This window comes from Filicampus tigris, chromosome 22 (genome assembly GCF_054856515.1).
Source record: "Filicampus tigris isolate MCC_2025a chromosome 22, RoL_Ftig_1.0, whole genome shotgun sequence".
In the NCBI taxonomy this organism is placed as follows: domain Eukaryota; kingdom Metazoa; phylum Chordata; class Actinopteri; order Syngnathiformes; family Syngnathidae; genus Filicampus; species Filicampus tigris.
The window spans coordinates 307432-323244 of NC_141238.1; the positions used below are offsets into that span (position 1 = coordinate 307432).

Below are 15813 nucleotides of genomic sequence, written 5' to 3' on the forward strand. Positions count from 1 at the left end.
ACAAGCTCCATACACAAATACACACAAATTTGAAGACTTGAAAGGCTTTTAGTGGCTTCAACAATCTCCTCTTCCATCAACACTGAGGTTAAGCGTCAAACACAAAAAGACACAAAAGGCCGAAGAGTAAAAGCAGCACAACAATCGCACGACGACACAATCTCATCTCAATCTCCTCCTCATTAGCACAAACGCTTCCTCTCTCAGGTGTCTCTTGTGTATACTTAATGTCCATAAACATGTCATGACATGTTAATAATACAATCTGGAATAAGACACGCGCACACGCACGCACACGCAGAGTAGTGGACCAGTGTGAGTTTGCTGTCCAAAGGCAACGTGTCCGCCACACGAGCAGCAGCAGCAGCAGCAGCAGCAGCAGCAGCGGCAGTCATAGGTCTGGGCTCAAACTCACCGCTAACGGCTAATGGCCACACACCAGCTAACCTGCACGTGGCCAAAATAATTAAAGTATAGCCAAAATAACCATTTCTGTACCATCGTCAATGGTGGAACTGTTAGTCGTCGTTAAAAGTCGGAGGGGAAAAATGCTAACGGCCAACGGCACCACATGCAGCAATGCCGCACGTGAGCTAACCCGCTAAGAGCTAATACCGCCGTAGATGAGCAGGCAAAATACCGTTTTTTTTTCTCACGTGTTCACTGTTGGCAATCTTTAAAAACAGGAAGAAAAACTTGCGGCTAACAGCAACACATGCAGCAATGCTGAGTGCTAAAAATAGAAAGACACAGCACTAATAACCACGTGTCAATGTTACATGCGAGCTAACCCGCTAGATGCTAATATGAGTGTGCCTCATTAACGTTGGCGCTGTTAGTTGTCATTAAAAATACGCCGCGAACTGCTGAGGTTAGGGTTAGCCGCATGCTAACACAGCCAGCTGGTGGCAAAAACTGCTGCTGCTGCTGCATCACCGCCCCCCCACTCCCCCCCAAGAAATTCACATAATGAGCAAAATAATCCAAAATTTCACACATGTACGACCAGAGCCACGCGCACACACACGCGCACACACACGCACGCACACACACACACACACACACACACACACACGCACGCACGCACAGAGTCAGCCATGTTGGCAGGGACATCATCACTTGGTGCCTCTGGTCTGAAAGATCAAAAAGATGAGAAAAAGAAAAGCAAGAAGCGGAGAGCATGATGGGAAACATCCTGGCAGCCCATCTTCATCATCATCATCATCATCATCGTCGTCGTCACCATGACAGTCTTTTGATGTTTGGTTTCCGAGGCAACAGAGAAGGACGAGGACGCATGGCAGACGTGGTTGTCGTGGCGACAGACTTCCAACTTGATGATGATCATGTAGTTGGGGGCGGGGCTAGTTGGAAGAAGTCCTCTGATTGGTTGCTTGGTTGACGTCGGTCAGGTGAGCACAGCTGCAAACAACAAAACAAGACCGGGAGTGAGCGCATGGCCGCGTGCGCGCGTGCGCGTGAGACACCAAGATGTACCTGCAGTCATTAGAGGAGCTGACAGGTGGACTTTTTGCGAGCTCTCCCGGGAGCTGGACTCTTCCTGTTGATCTGTCTCACCAGATCATAGAAAATCTGTACGCAAACGCACGCACATGACGGCCACGATGAGACGACCGAGCGCCGGGATGGACGGGCGTGCATATTGCGTGCGTGCGCGCGCGCGCGCCGTCCGGCACACACCTCGTTGACGTTGATCTTGCTCTTGGCGGACGTCTCCAGGAAGGCGCACGAGTTCCACTGGCGAGCGAGGCCCACGCCCGACTCTTTGGCCACCACGCGCTCCACCTCCAGGTCGCACTTGTTGCCCACCAGGATCATCGGAACCTGAGCAAGCACGCACCCGCATGTCAGACTGTTTGTACGTCTACGTGTCAAACTTTGGAGGTTGCCCACGCACGTCATCTGTGTCCTTGACGCGTAGGATTTGCTCTCGGAGGTCCTGAAGGTCATTGAAGGTGGACTGCGCCGTGATGGAGTAAACCAAAGCGAAGCCTTGACCGTTCTTCATGTAGAGGTCGCGCATGGCCGTGAACTGCTCCTGAAACGCGCGCCGCGGGCGTCAGCTCCCGTTTCCGTGGCAACCGTCAACATTTGGGACAAATCAAGCTTACTGTGCCTGCCGTGTCCAAGATCTCCAACATACACTGCTGGCAGTCCACCTCCACTTGCTGCGCACACAAGATGCATAAATACACAAACATCGGTGGGTGTGCGTGCGTGCGTGCGTGTTGTTGCAGTGCTGCGGCGGCGCATTCACCCGTCTTACCTTCCGGTAGGAATCTTCTATCGTGGGGTCGTACTTCTCCACAAAGATTCCCTGAACAAACTGGACCGTCTACGCACAAACACGCACACAAAACCAAAACAGTGTGGAAATGAAACGATTGGCTTGTCGTGCGTCTTCCATGAGTGTGTGCGTGCGTGCGTGCGTGCGTGCAAGATACAAACAATCCAAAGTTTCTTACCAGAGCAGACTTGCCAACGCCACCAGATCCTAAAACCACCAGCTTGTATTCACGCATCTTGACCTAATCTCTGCGCACACGCACAATGATGTTAATAAGCGGGTCACAGGATCACGCAGCTGCTGATGATGATGACGTCACACGTGTGGAATCCAAAACTGTTGCCATAGCATCGCGTATGCGTTTGCATCTGTGAGTGAATGCGAGTGTGTTCCTGTGTCTGTGCGCATGTGCATACCAGTCATGCCTGGTGTTGCGTTTGCTGTAACAAGATGCAACATGACAATACACATACGCAGACACGCACGCACGCACAATGTGTCGGGGTTGCTGTGGTGAGGAGTGCATGTGTACAGGTAAGCAAACAACAACGCTTTCGTGGAAGACGATGATGATGTGTAGTGTTGAGGAAGATGAAAATCGCAAGTTCAACAAGTTGTGACACGTTTGGTAGTGTTGCCACATGCTAATGCTAATATGCTGCTTCGATTGAACTTCCAGCGCGCATAGCGACAGGTTGTTGGACCCTGAGCGCCTCACAAACACAAGCACACTGAAAGGGACAAAAAATACATTTTTCCTACTGTCCCTGAAGACATCATCGCAGTAAAGTTGTTGGGCCCTGAACGCCGCACGTTCACAAACACAAACATCCACACAATTGACTAAAATGCCCCATTTAAAAGACGACATTTGTCAGACAGTCCCTGAATGCCTCATCATGTTTCTGTAGCACAGGCATTTCTTGGGCCCTGAACACATCACGTGGACACACACACACAGACACAGGTCTAGCCCCCCAAAATATTGGCAGAGTATACTTAAGAACACACAAGGAATTATTAGTCTCGGGTATAGTTTGGGACACTCTCATACTACAGTAAAGAACCCACTACGACAAAATGTTGTACATTTTGAAAATAATAACCACAAGTCATTGAGCAATTTAAAGGGATTTGTCCTACAGTCACTGAATGTCTCACGATGTTCATGTCTTCCATCAAGTTGTTGGACCCTGAACGCCCCACGTCACACACACACACACACACACACACACACGCTCACACACTCACTCACTCAACTAGGTGGGGTCTGTCAATACTAATAGAACTCGCGCGCGTGCGTGTGTGACTGTCAACAAGGGGCGAAGCTAGAGCACAGACAGACAGACAGAAGTTGTCGTGAATACGCCGGAAGTTCCTGTCTTTCCGCGGCCGCCCCACGAGCTCTGCTTGCTGGCCGTCCAGCTGTCCGCCAGGCCCCGCTGAGCATGTGGACCCGAGCGGGGGGCAGACGGGCCGCCATCATGTCAAGAAAAAGCACAAGCTCGGCGACAGCCTGTCTGTCTTTCCGTCTGTCTTTCGCGACTCGCTTCCGCAAACCGGCCCCAGCCCGCCTCGGCCTGTCCCCCTCTCACCATCCACCCCGGCAACCCCCACTGAGCCCAGCCCAGGCCAGCCCAGCCCAGGCCGGCTGCCTGTCACAAGTGGTCGCGGTGCGTCGAGCCTCAAGTGGCAGGCAGACGACAAAAAAAAAAAAAAAAAAAGTCGAACGAGAGGGGGAAAACAGGGAAAGAAAGCCTCACCGTCATCCAGCCGTCGGCTGCTCTTCTCTTCTCGCTCTCTCTCTCCTGGTCTGTGTCAACGTCGCTCGACCACGAGCCGCTCCCTCCTCAGCCCAAGTCAAGTCGACTTTAGGGAGACAAACGCGGACGTCCGGTTTCACATTTCAAAATAGGTGGTGTACCGGAAGTTGATCTAATCTCGACTAAAGCTTCATTCGTCAACGACACAGGCTTCCGTAAGAGTATTTTTGATCTATTCAACAGAATCGAGTTCGCACATGGATGTGTACTTCGAAGCGTACACGTTCTACATTCAAAAATAGCAGTAACACACTCGCACATAGAAAGATAGCAGACGCGCGTGTACGCGCGCGCGCACACACACAGCAGGAGTCACATCTATTCAATCGTTCACACACGAACGTTGTGAAGCCACACCCAAACAGGAAGCAGTCACCAAGAATAGCGACTTCCCTTTAACACACACACTTCCTGTTTGTGAATTGCTGCTGATAAATGAACAAGTGGAAACTTCTTAAAAATTCTAACGTTTACTTTCTCGCGCGACAAAATCAACGTTGATTTTCCTGCATCTCTTCAGCTTTGAAATTGAAATGTTTCATAAATGGGTAGTGCGGTGCTCTTGGTGAGCTTCTCAGTTCGGATCTCGGCTTGTGCGGATTTCTTCTACCACATCATCCATGAATGCTTTTGGGAAGCGGGTTTGGGGGTGGGGCGGGGAAAGACCCACACAAGCTGGGATTCGAACCCAGATCCTCCCAACTGCGAGATCGACATGCTAACCACTGGTTCAGCTTGCTGCCCATAATGCCGATTTTTCATGTAAAAATATGACAAGTGTGCGAGTATGAAGTCAGGCAGAAATGGACCTTTATTTCTTTCTTTTGGGGATAAACAAGAGCAGACCGGTTCTAAAGAGACGGAACCAGCTGCAAACGTTACAATGGTGACCACAAGCAGCATCGGGTCTGCGAACACGCTCCAACTTCTACGCCCTCTCTTCCTTCTTCATGAGGCGGCGTCGAGGGCAACAAGTTTGTGTGTGAACGGGAGGAAACGGAGAAGCTGATTGGTCCAAAACGGGGAACAACCCGCCTCACCGGCATCCAACCGATCGCCGCCGCCGCCGTCCCGTAAGAACAAAAAACCAAATACACAAAGCAAGTAAGTTCCCATGGCTCAGCAGGCCTCAGGCAGGAAGTGCCCCTTGCCCAGTTTGTAACGCAACGGCGGCCAATCAGGTCTTGATACCTGTTCTCCGCTTGGCAAACAAACAAAAAAACAAAACAACAAGAGAACAGAAAAGAAGCCACGATGAAAAACGGGAGGAGCTTCCAATCTTGTCGATGAACGCGTTTCATTTTGTCCGCGTGGCCGCACGACTTTTCCAAGCGCCGATTTCAGTGCAATGCATCATGGGAACGTCCAAACGCTAGGAGGGTGTGTCACTACGTGTGTGTGTGTGTGTGCGCGTTGTCATGGAAACATGCCGCGGGGTTGTCGCTCCGGCAGCGGGGTGCCCTGTCGCATCGTGCGTCCGTCCGTCCGTCCGTCCATCCGTCCGTGCGTGCGTGCGTGCGAGGGCCGGCCGGCCTAGCTGGTGTCCATGGACTCCATGTTGGCCGAGCTGGAGTCCCGCTGGATGGAGTCGAAGATGGCCGCCAGCTCCTGATTGAAAGAGATCTGCGTCTGGAACTCGGACATGAGCGGCGACTTCTCGGCCTCGGGGATGGTCAGCAGCGCCACGACCGCTCGCATGGCCGAACGCTTCAGCTCGTCCTGCTTCTCAAACTCCTGCTTCACCGAGTTGGCCTTCACCTGAAGCGCACGCACGCACGCACGTTACACATCAACTTTGGCCCTCCCCGCAGGTCATCGACGGGACTGCAATTGCGGCACCTTGCTGGTGCAGGTGGCCCTGAGAGGCTCCACCAGTCGGTCCAACCTCTGCAGGACGGCGCTGGGACAGAGCGAGGACAGGCGGGCCAGCATGAGGAAGGTCAGCATCTGCGAGGGCGACAGACACGAGAGGGCGTCGTCAGGCGGGCGACGGGCGGCGGGCGAGCGCTTGCCACCTTGATGTCGTAGTGGTCCTTGAGGCCGTCCTCCACGTGGTTGAGGAAGGTGAAGATGTCGATGCGGTCCAGGCAGCTGTCCAGCAGCGTGTACATGCACTCGAAGGCCGCCTTGCGCAGGTCCAGCCCGTCGTCCACCGTGTGTTTGAACGGGCCCATCTCCACCTGCATGCCGCGCCAACATGTAGAGTGTGAAGGTGCGCTTGGAACAACAGGAGGTGATTTTACATTTATATATAAACATTTTTTAAAAGTTCTGAAAAATAAACTTGAATGAAGGGATACATTCAGTTGCGGTGGCGCGTCGTCGTCGTTTACCTCCCGAATGAGCTCCTTGCGCACTTTGGTCTTGTTGTAGAGCTGCGGCAGGACCGAGTCCAGCAGCTCCCGGATGAGGCTGGGCTTGTTGTGCGCCGCAGAGTTGAAGGTCACCAAGGCCACGCGCTGCACGTTCAGGTCGGGGTCCTCCAGCGTCTTCAGGAAGTCACCTGACGCACACAAACGCGTCACGGCCGGCTCAAGGCGCCCGTAACCGCGGCGACGCACCTATGCAGTTCTTCAGAAGCGGGTCAATGGGCTGCGGCTGGTCCGAGATGGTGAACTTGACGGCCGTCACCACCGAGCTTCGGGCGTACGACGAGCCTGCAAGCACGAGCGCACTTATGCACAAACGCTTGGAGTCTCTCTCTCTCTCGCACGCACGCACGCAGTCGGTCGGTCGGTCTCTTACCCGAGAGCAGGTACCCTTTGAGTCGCGGCAGCAGCGTTTCGGGGTTGATGAGCGTGAGTTTGCCCAGGCACTCGGCCACCACGTTGCGCGTTCCTTCCTCCTGACACTCGCAGTGCTTGAGCAGCAGCGTCCACACCGACTCCACGTACGGCTTCAAGCCCGACACCGACGCAGAACCTGAGCGCGCCGCAGCGTTAATGCATGCGTGCGCACCGCGCGCGCACACACGCACGCACGCACACACGCACGCACACACGCACGCACGCACTCACTGATGATCTCCTTGAGCGAGTGCAGCAGCAAGTACTGTCGCTTGGACGAGGAGATCTCCTGCAGGACGAAGGGCAGATATTCCGGAAGGTTCCCCACCGCGATGCTGCCCAGCGCGTACGATGCCGCCGACTTCACCTGAGACGCAGCAGCACAAAAGCGGGTACTCGTCAGAGCGCCGGGCTGTCGGCGACGCCGGCTAATCCCAATTTAGCATTCGTTTAGCGCTGCAGCCAAGGCGCAGATTTCAAAGGATGACACGTGGCATTTCATCCTCTCCTTCAGTGGCATTTTTCTCATACTGCAGAAATTTAGACTACATTTTGTTTGGTCAAAGATGGGAAGCGGCGGGTGCCAGGGCGTCACCTCCTCGCTGGAGGACGAGAAGGCGTCCAGGATGACGGTCTTGAGCTCCGGCTGGCCGCTCAGGTCCACGTGATGGCCGACCTCGCCCAAGGAGAGCAGCGCCAGCAGCCGGATGGAGTCCGTCGAGCGGCTGTTCTTCACGTCCTGGCGGCCGCGAGCACACGCGCGTGAGCCGCGGCGCCGGACAAAGCAGGCGCCGGAGCGCGTGCGTGCGTGCGTGCGTGGCCCACCTGGATGAACTGGCCCACCACGGCGGGCCCCTCGGCCGGGCACGCCCTGGTGAGCGCGGCCACGCACTTGGCGATGGAGCAGTAGGCCTGCTTGTGAGGCAGCGCCGCGCTCTGCGAGTACACCGGGCCCGTCAGCATGCGCAGCAGGTCCATGTAGCCCAGGCCCGCCGTGTCCGTCGACACCAGAGCCTGAAGGCGAGCGCGGAAGGGAAACGGCCTTTGAGCCGGAAAGTGCTTTTCCAGCTTGCGGGTGCTCAAAGTACACACAGAATGGAATCGTTGCAAATAGCAAAGCGGTGTGGGACGCGCATTTGCCGAGAGCGGCGTTGCGGCGGGCGCACCTGGTAGAAGTCCAACATGGCGGCCAGGGCCCCGCCCTGCAGCAGCGGCGACCTGACCAGCGCGATGAGCTGCGCGAGGATGTTGCCGCCGCTCAGCTGGCCCAGCAGCGACGGGTGCGTCACGGCCAGCGTGGACAGGAAGCTCAGCGCCATCTGCGACACGTGCATGTCGCTCTCCGAGATCAGCGGCGGCAGCTCGGCCAGCACCGCGTCCACCATCACCGGCGTCACCGCCGAGCTGACGGCGGCGACAACGTCAGCGGCCAAACTACTCGTACTCGAGTACGGGACAAAAGAAATCAAACGAAGCCTCTGGTGCAAGCGAGGAGCGTCACCTGTAGTTCCTGAGCAGGATGTCGAGCGCGGCGAGCGTGCAGAGCTTGAGCGCTCGCTGGTTCTTGCGCAGGAAGGAGGCCAGGATGGGGATGGCGTCGGGAAGGACGGGCCGCAAGTCGATTTTCAGCGGCGAGCCGGCGATCAGCGTCAGAGCTTCATTCCCACGACAAACACAAAGAGTAAGCGCCCCAAAGACAATCTGCATTTCCCGTTTGAATCGAGCCTTTCCCCCGACAACTCAAGCGGCATCAAGCCCCAGGCCTATTCATAGCGCTCATTTGCACATTTGCAGGAGGGAACACGGGCGAGGGGGTGGACCTTTAACCGTGGTGAGGCGTGTGATCTCATTCTTTAGACGTTCCAAAAAGATCAGGAGTGTTCTGTGGAGTTCAGAGGGGAGGCGGTCGCCTAGCAGATGGAAAAGCCAACAGGAAGTTGGACGCGCAAATGAGCCGGCGTCAAGATGGCGCCCGGCCGGGCGGATGTCGCCGCTCACCCAGGTTGCAGATGATCTGTCCCATGCAGGAAATGGCGCGCTCTTTGACCTCCTGGTCGATGTCGGCGGCTTTCAGGCGTCTGATTGTACAGCTGAACAGGTCGTTGATGTAGGGCGAGGGGTCGAAGCTTTCCGAGCCTTCCGATTGGCCGTCCAGGGGTCGGATGACCTGTCGGGCCGAAGCCACGCGGCGGGTCAGATGCCGGCGAGCGAGACGGAGGCCTTGCGGCCGCCTCCGTCTTGCGGCCGCTCACCTTGACCAGCTGCTGCGTGACCAGGAGCGCCTCCGAGGTGATCTTGTAGAAGGGGTCCCCCACGCACGCCACCACGGGGGGGACCAGGGCGGGGACGTGCGTGTGGAAGGCGTGGGCGGGGTGCGTGACCATGATGACGTGGAGGCACGCCAGCGCGTCGATCTTCAGGTTGGAGCTGCTCGACTTGTCGTTGAGGGAGAAGATGATGCCTGAAAGGCAAGACGCTGTCGTCACACCGCACCAGAGGGCCTCATTTTCGCGCGGCGCTACCTGGTATGAGCACGGGGATGTGCTGCGTCAGCGCTCCCGGCAGCACGTTGACCAGCTCCGTCAGCATGTTGAAGCAGCACTGCCGCGTCTTCACACTCTTCTCCTTCAGCTGCTTGTGCAGAGCCTTCACGATCATGGCCACCTGGGGGGCGCCACACGGCCATCGATCAAGCCTCGCCGTTACCCTTTACTCCGTGCCGCTTCCAGACGCTGCCGTTTCTCCTTCGAGCTATCAGAAGCCATTCCTCCTTTTTGAACCCTTTAATACGACGACTCCGTATTGTCATGTCCAACAGCGTCGCCTATTACGTGCCATCTGTGTACTGAATGGGCGCTCATTCCATTCGACGTTCTTATTTTTAAGGCTAACGTAAAATGAGTTTGAACGGATATCAATGCGTTTTGGGGGGGGGGGAAAAAACAACAAAACATTTCAAAGCAGCCCAATAATTACATGATCAGGAGTCTTGTAATATTTGTTGAATTCACTGTGACTTTATCCTCATCGTTTCTTAAATTGGTTCATTCAAATCCAACATTTCATTGGTATTTATCAAAATGTATTATTTATTAAATGTTTCTTTGTCCATCGTTAAATAATAGTCAAAGAAACACGCGTACGCACACATTTGACCAAACCAAAAGCGACTAATAGAACACAGTTTGGGACGTAAATATATTTAAAATTCATTCATTATTTATAACAAATACTCTAATAAATGCCAATGACGGGACTATTATTTTATTATTAAAATGAAGTACACACGAATGATGATATTGGCCGTAAAAAAAACCCCAACACAATCAAATGCGGTGTTTCAAGTATGACTATCAGCAACTGCAAACATTTTCGGGAGGGCGTCACGAGCAGGTCACCTGACTCTGCAGCATGGTGAGGGGCGTGTCCCCCTGCTCCATGGCGTCCGGGTCGGCCAGCCAGCTCTGAGCGGGCCGCGTTTGCTTGAGCAGCGACAGGTAGGCGTGGAACACGTCCGCCTTCACGTTCTCCTCCCTCTCCTAGAGGCGAGGCGCGCACACGGCTCAGCCCGAGCGCACGACGTTGGCCCGACAAGGCGGCGACGATACCTTGAAGCGGCAGACGAGCGCGGGCGACACGGAGCGGTAGAACTCGGGCAGCATCTCGTGCCGCGTGGACACCACGGCGTCCAGGCACTTGGCCGCCGCCCGCCGGACCTTCCAGCTCATGTCGTCGTCGTCGCTGTACTCGTCGTCGCTGCCTGGAAGCGCCGACAAAGTCGCATTTAGTTGCGCATCGGACAAAAAGGCCACTCAAGTGCGTCAAAGGACTTATGCCAAATACACAAAAAGCTACAATTGGAAGTATAAAACAAAAGATTTTTTTTTGAATTTATAAAAAAGTTCCATCCAACTCATCGATTAATTAAAAAACAAAAAAAATTAATAGATGAATCAATTATTAAAATAGAATGATTTTATTAAAAAGTTGCCAAATAGGTCACAAATGAATGCAATAGTTTCAATCAGTTTAAAAACGAAAAAGAAATCAATTTTTTTTAAAAAGCACCTTGGTAGTCTTCGTCGTTTTGCTCGTCGTCCATGGCGTTGTCATCCTCGTCTTCGTCGTCAAAGTTGTAGTTGGGGTCGTAGGTCAGGTAGCGCAGGCAGATGGAAATGACGGTGGGGACGTGGGCGTACACCTCTTTCGGACACCTGAGCAAAGAGTACGCGCACAACTGCTCAAGGTGCACGCACGGCTTTCTTAAATTCAAAAGAAAATGTTTTTGCATGGTTTTGGAACGTGTAGTTATGATTCCCACTCCCTCCCATCTTTTAACCGCATTTTACTAACACCGCTAATCATAAACATTTTGTTTCAGAGCGATTCATCTCGTGTGTGTTACCTCCTGACGAAGGACTCAAAGGCCTGGATGCAGTACTCTCTCAGCTCGTCGTCATCCACGTTGCAGAACTTGACCACCAGTGGGATGATCTTTTCCAAGTATTCTCCTGGACAAACGCACAAAGCCTCGAGTGAGCGTCGCGTCGTGCCAGGATGGCGCGCGCGCGCGTGCGTGCGTTGGCGCGCGCTGACCGATGCGGTGTCCAGCCTGCCTGCTGATGGCGGCGGTGCACTGGATGTACGTCCTGGTGGTGGACATGTTGTCGTTTCGCCCCAGCTCGCTCAGCAGGTGCTCGATGAGGTCGATGAAGACCAGGTTGCCGCACGACATGACCAGGTGGCCCAGCGCCATGATGGTGCGCTGGAGGAGGAGCGCGCCACGGTTAGCGCGGCCGCGCGCCGGTCTGGCGTCGAGACCGGACGGCGCCTTACCTTCCTGACGGCCAGCCTGGGCGAGGTGAGTTGAGGCAGCAGGCAGCTGAGGATGGAGGGATGGAAGTTGACCAGCAGCCCCCCCTGTCTGAAACACAACAACAACAACATGTGGACACAAGGCGGCACCACAAATCCAGCTCTTCCACAAATGCCAGTTGGATTCTCAGGTAGTTAGGAGCTACTTTACAAAAGCTAAGCCAGGGGTGCCAACTAAGCAAGTCGGTCACACCATTTTGAGACTTTTCCGCTCTGTCGAGTGACAAATGTTTGGAAAAAGAGACCCGTTCCCTGCAAGGCGAACTCTCGGGTCTTGTGCCGTTATCTTGTGACACCAGAAAAGCATCGTGTTTGCAAACAAGTGTTAGGGAAGCAACAAATGTTCGCATTTTGGAAGGTCCACATTTTTTTTTTTTTTTTTTAAAGTCTTTGAAGACACACAATGGAATGGAGGAAACATGAAATAGACCCTGAGTGAGGACATTTTGAAAGGGTAGTGTACACGTTTGACTTTTTCCAATTCATTTTGTTCATTCCTTATTTCTGTGCAGCTTTATGCAAGTCAATGCTGGAGGAAAAACTTACCAAACGCATGTTTGGTAGCAGGAGAAATCAGGCAAATTATATAGGCTTTTCTTCAAAAAAATAAAAACATTTTTTTTTGTATTTTGTAAAAGCAGCGCTGGTACCTGCACAGCATGTCGGCCATGATGTCGAGCGCCTCCAGCTGCACTGAGACGTCTTCCTGCTTGGCGATGGCGCTGGTCAGCCGACCCGTGATCTTCTTGCACACGCTGGCGGCCAGCGCCGAGCCTGCGAGGGGCGGGGGAAGCCACACGCGGCGTCATGACGACGCCCACGACGACGTTGACGCCCACGACGGCGGGCTCACCACTGGAGGCGGGCGGCAGCTCCCCGATGACGGTCTTGAGGCCGATGGAGGAGATGTCTCGCAGCTGCTCTTTGTCGGACAGCATGTTGGTGCACAGCGTGTCCACGATGGTCTCCACCTGGTACTCCTTCACCTTGCTCACCAGCGGGCCCAGGCTGCCGCCATGCACACGACACTTAGTCCCAACAACAACAAGCAGAGCATGCAAATTGTGCGGGGAAAAGGCATGTGAATGCTGAACGCTGAACTGCCGTGTTGTGCACTTTATTCAATAGTCGAATTGATCCAAAATGCGCTCAACAATTTCAAGTCGGGCCGTTTTGAATCAAGAACATCAAAGGAGAAGGATGACGTCAACGATGTCTTCATTTGGGAATTGTAAAGAAAAAAAAAAAAAAACACGTTTAGAACATGCAAAACACAAGCCCGAATTTCCCAAATTTTGAATGAGAATATTTCAGATTTTGAATCAGTGAAGGAGTGAAAGTTCAACAAAGAGGGCAGACTAATACAACTCCTGAATCTTAGTTATTACTCTTCAGCATTCACAAAACAATCTTCAACGTTACCATTTGACGGCCAAGTTCTGAACTTCTCCGTTCTTATCCTCCAGCAGCTTGAGAATCATCCTCACCACCTGTCAATCACAGCGCCGCCGCCACCACCGCAACAATAGCGAGCATGAGCAAAACGAGGCTGATGTCAAATTGTGCTGGCGTGAACTTTGAACCCACCTTCCTCTCACTGTCGTCGTCCAGTTTGATGGAATCTTTCTGCAGTTCTGTCATCAAGTCGTTCGTGGCCATGAACCTGCACATCGCGACAACAGTGCAAAACGATTGTAATCGTCAGAAGAGAAATGCGCTGCATCAGTGAAAGGCGTCACAGTCAGCATTTGTTTAACACGAGGATTCGAGACCTCTTTTGACAGTCTATTTCTTGTTGTGCTGAAATTGGCATGTTTTTGAGGCAGCCCTCAATGTGACATTTTTTTTTTTTTAATTTGATGAACTAAGTAGCAGATGAACAACCATCCATAAATCAAATTCTGGCACTGAGTTGAGTGACAAAAGACACGCGGTATCAAATGGTGCCTTAAGTCTCAACTGGCGGCTGGCGCGTGCCAGTTGGCAATACAACGGCGCTTCCTGCTGACTTTGCTTCTGGGCAGCACGCGGATAAGTCAACGATAATTCCCAAACAAGTGTTCAAACCTTGGTGTATAGCTCGACCACACAGCTGTGGTAAAACAGGCCGAGCCCAAATACATACATTTCAAATGGACCTTCAAAGCTTACGTACAGAATTCATGAACAGATATGACAACCAAGGTCATTTTCGCTACAGTAATCCATCATCTGAACCACTTCTCCTCACTGGAGCCTATCCCAGCTGTTTTGGGGCGGAAGTCAGGAACCCTGAACTGGGCGCCAGCTAATTACGGGCTTTTGTGATCATAAAATGTCATTTCAATTTAGTTTGAAAAAAATATCTTATTTTTTTATTCATGTTCATTACAAATGTTTTGTCATATTCGCTATACGTTACATCACGTGACAACATTCTGACACCAAAACACTGCATTCGGTGAAGAGGGCTAGCAGGCTGTAAGCGTTGCACAGTTGAAGTCGTTTTGGTGCCTTTACCAGTTGTCAAGCAACAGTAATGCTACCGCGTTAAGGATGTTTGACAGGCGTCAACTATTGCGTTACTACGGCTTTGAGTCTGCCGATGTGACGTTATCGCGTGGCTGCTCGTGTATACACAAGCGCACGCGCAAAGTGCAGCTGCAATCATGTTAGCATGCTAGCATGACACAAGTTGCGTTGAGTGGGGAGTGAAGCTAGCTGCTAACTAGCCACAGCAAACTAGTCCCGGTTGTGTGCGTGTGTGTGTGTGTGCGCGAGGAGTCGTTTGCGTCACAGTGTTGCATCGTCACGACACCGTGGGGCCATTCCGCTTCCCAAACAAGCCAAAGGAGACATTGACGTCATCAAAAGGCATTTTTCCAAGGCGGCTTCTTTGCGGGCGACCTGACGACGATCAGACAGGTGGCATGCTAAGTGCTAACATGCTCAAAGGCCCGCTACACAGGGCTCGCCTCTCTCGCGCTTTGATTCGGGGCACACGCATCTGATTCACTGTGGAAAGGTGTGGCGAGTAAACGGCCATTTTACCTGAAATCTTTGTCGCTGGAGGTCATTTTCTCCAGCAGGTTGGAGATGTGATACGAGGCGCTCGCCATGTCGTTAGCCGTTAGCCGTTAGCCTAGCTGCTAGCGCGGTACTCGCTCTCCAGTGAGTGTGTGTGTCTGTTCCGGTTCCGACTCTTTTCACTCCTGTTGCTGCCGCTGCTGCCCCCGCTCCTGTTTTGTCCTTCTTTCTTCTTCTTCCCTTACTTTCCGGCAGTCTAGGCACAGTGCGTGCATTGCTGCCCCCCACCGGTCAGGCGTTCCACACGTACATAAGATCAACATCGGCCTCATCAAATGTTATAGTACAACCCAGGACTTATTAAAAAGTGCAACACCACCCTCTCCCTCTCCCTCCCCCTCTCCAACAGTGAATCACCCATCCCCAACATCCCCCTCAAAGTCAAACCCCCGACATCCAACCCACCGAACGCACCAGCCATCACCTCGCTTGGAGCAACACATGCTCCACCGACTCCCTCACAACCTTATCCTTCTTTCGTTGTTTCTTTTCGTTCTTGTTTGCGCTACAGCGGCGGCGGCGGCGGCGGACGGGTGGGCATGTGTGCGTCTTGAACGTTTCCACGGAGCTCCCTTTTTTCGCTGAAGAGGGGCCGGGTTTGCGCGACTGGATGCTGCCGGTGTCAAAGGGGACACGCGAGCGCATGCACGCTCATTTGTTGGACAGTCCTTAGAAATTAATGATGGCAAAATAATAGATTATGATGATCAGGCTCTTGTTTGTTAAAATCATAGCCCTCTAACTGGATTGTCTATTAAAAAAAAAAATCAAGGACGTCCTGAATCCGAAATCATATCCATATGATGGTTGTTGACTATGACTGCAATACCTGGGCGTCTGTGTGGACATAATGGCAGCAACGTTGCAGTGCGTACCATCGCCCATGTCACCCACCTTCACAATGCAGTACACACCAAGTTTCTCAAATATTTCCAAAGTGCTTCCCGCACACCCC

The 15813-nt window shown here is 53.0% G+C and overlaps 2 protein-coding genes across 2 annotated transcripts; both read right to left on the reverse strand.

Moving 5' to 3' along the window:
- Positions 1-28: 28 nt before the first annotated feature.
- LOC147126286 (ras-related protein Rap-1b) lies at positions 29-4471 on the reverse strand. Its single transcript, XM_086022729.1, has 8 exons — positions 4072-4471; positions 2487-2556; positions 2288-2356; positions 2133-2189; positions 1919-2059; positions 1702-1845; positions 1498-1593; positions 29-1422 (listed from the first exon to the last, which is right to left on the reverse strand). Exons 2-7 carry the CDS (start codon positions 2541-2543, stop codon positions 1507-1509), a joined length of 555 nt encoding a protein of 184 aa, XP_085878855.1. The 5' UTR covers positions 2544-2556; positions 4072-4471; the 3' UTR covers positions 29-1422; positions 1498-1506.
- Positions 4472-4924: 453 nt separating this feature from the next.
- On the reverse strand, positions 4925-15046 carry cand1 (cullin-associated and neddylation-dissociated 1). The gene is made up of 26 exons (XM_086022720.1): positions 14823-15046; positions 13380-13455; positions 13215-13282; positions 12646-12800; positions 12443-12566; positions 11754-11841; positions 11514-11682; positions 11323-11428; positions 10986-11131; positions 10526-10677; positions 10316-10456; positions 9440-9581; positions 9170-9378; positions 8916-9084; positions 8738-8827; positions 8419-8572; positions 8084-8321; positions 7743-7931; positions 7513-7656; positions 7149-7284; positions 6877-7053; positions 6693-6788; positions 6465-6634; positions 6147-6311; positions 5971-6078; positions 4925-5889 (listed from the first exon to the last, which is right to left on the reverse strand). Exons 1-26 carry the CDS (start codon positions 14888-14890, stop codon positions 5665-5667), a joined length of 3705 nt encoding a protein of 1234 aa, XP_085878846.1. The 5' UTR covers positions 14891-15046; the 3' UTR covers positions 4925-5664.
- Between the last annotated feature and the right edge of the window lie 767 nt (positions 15047-15813).

What these genes read in the sequence shown, in the direction of transcription:
- cand1 (XM_086022720.1), bottom strand. Translation starts at nt 14,890, where the DNA reads ATGGCGAGCGCCTCGTATCACATCTCCAACCTGCTGGAGAAAATGACC. An exon ending in ATGGCCGACATGCTGTGCAG is followed by an intron (nt 11,842 to 12,442) that starts GTACCAGCGCTG and finishes GTTGTGTTTCAG; the next exon opens with ACAGGGGGGGCTGCTGGTCA. An exon ending in CAAAGGGTACCTGCTCTCGG is followed by an intron (nt 6,789 to 6,876) that starts GTAAGAGACCGA and finishes TCGTGCTTGCAG; the next exon opens with GCTCGTCGTACGCCCGAAGC.
- LOC147126286 (XM_086022729.1), bottom strand. Translation starts at nt 2,543, where the DNA reads ATGCGTGAATACAAGCTGGTGGTTTTAGGATCTGGTGGCGTTGGCAAG. An exon ending in GCGTTGGCAAGTCTGCTCTG is followed by an intron (nt 2,357 to 2,486) that starts GTAAGAAACTTT and finishes GTTTGTGCGTAG; the next exon opens with ACGGTCCAGTTTGTTCAGGG. An exon ending in GCGTCAAGGACACAGATGAC is followed by an intron (nt 1,846 to 1,918) that starts GTGCGTGGGCAA and finishes GTGCTTGCTCAG; the next exon opens with GTTCCGATGATCCTGGTGGG.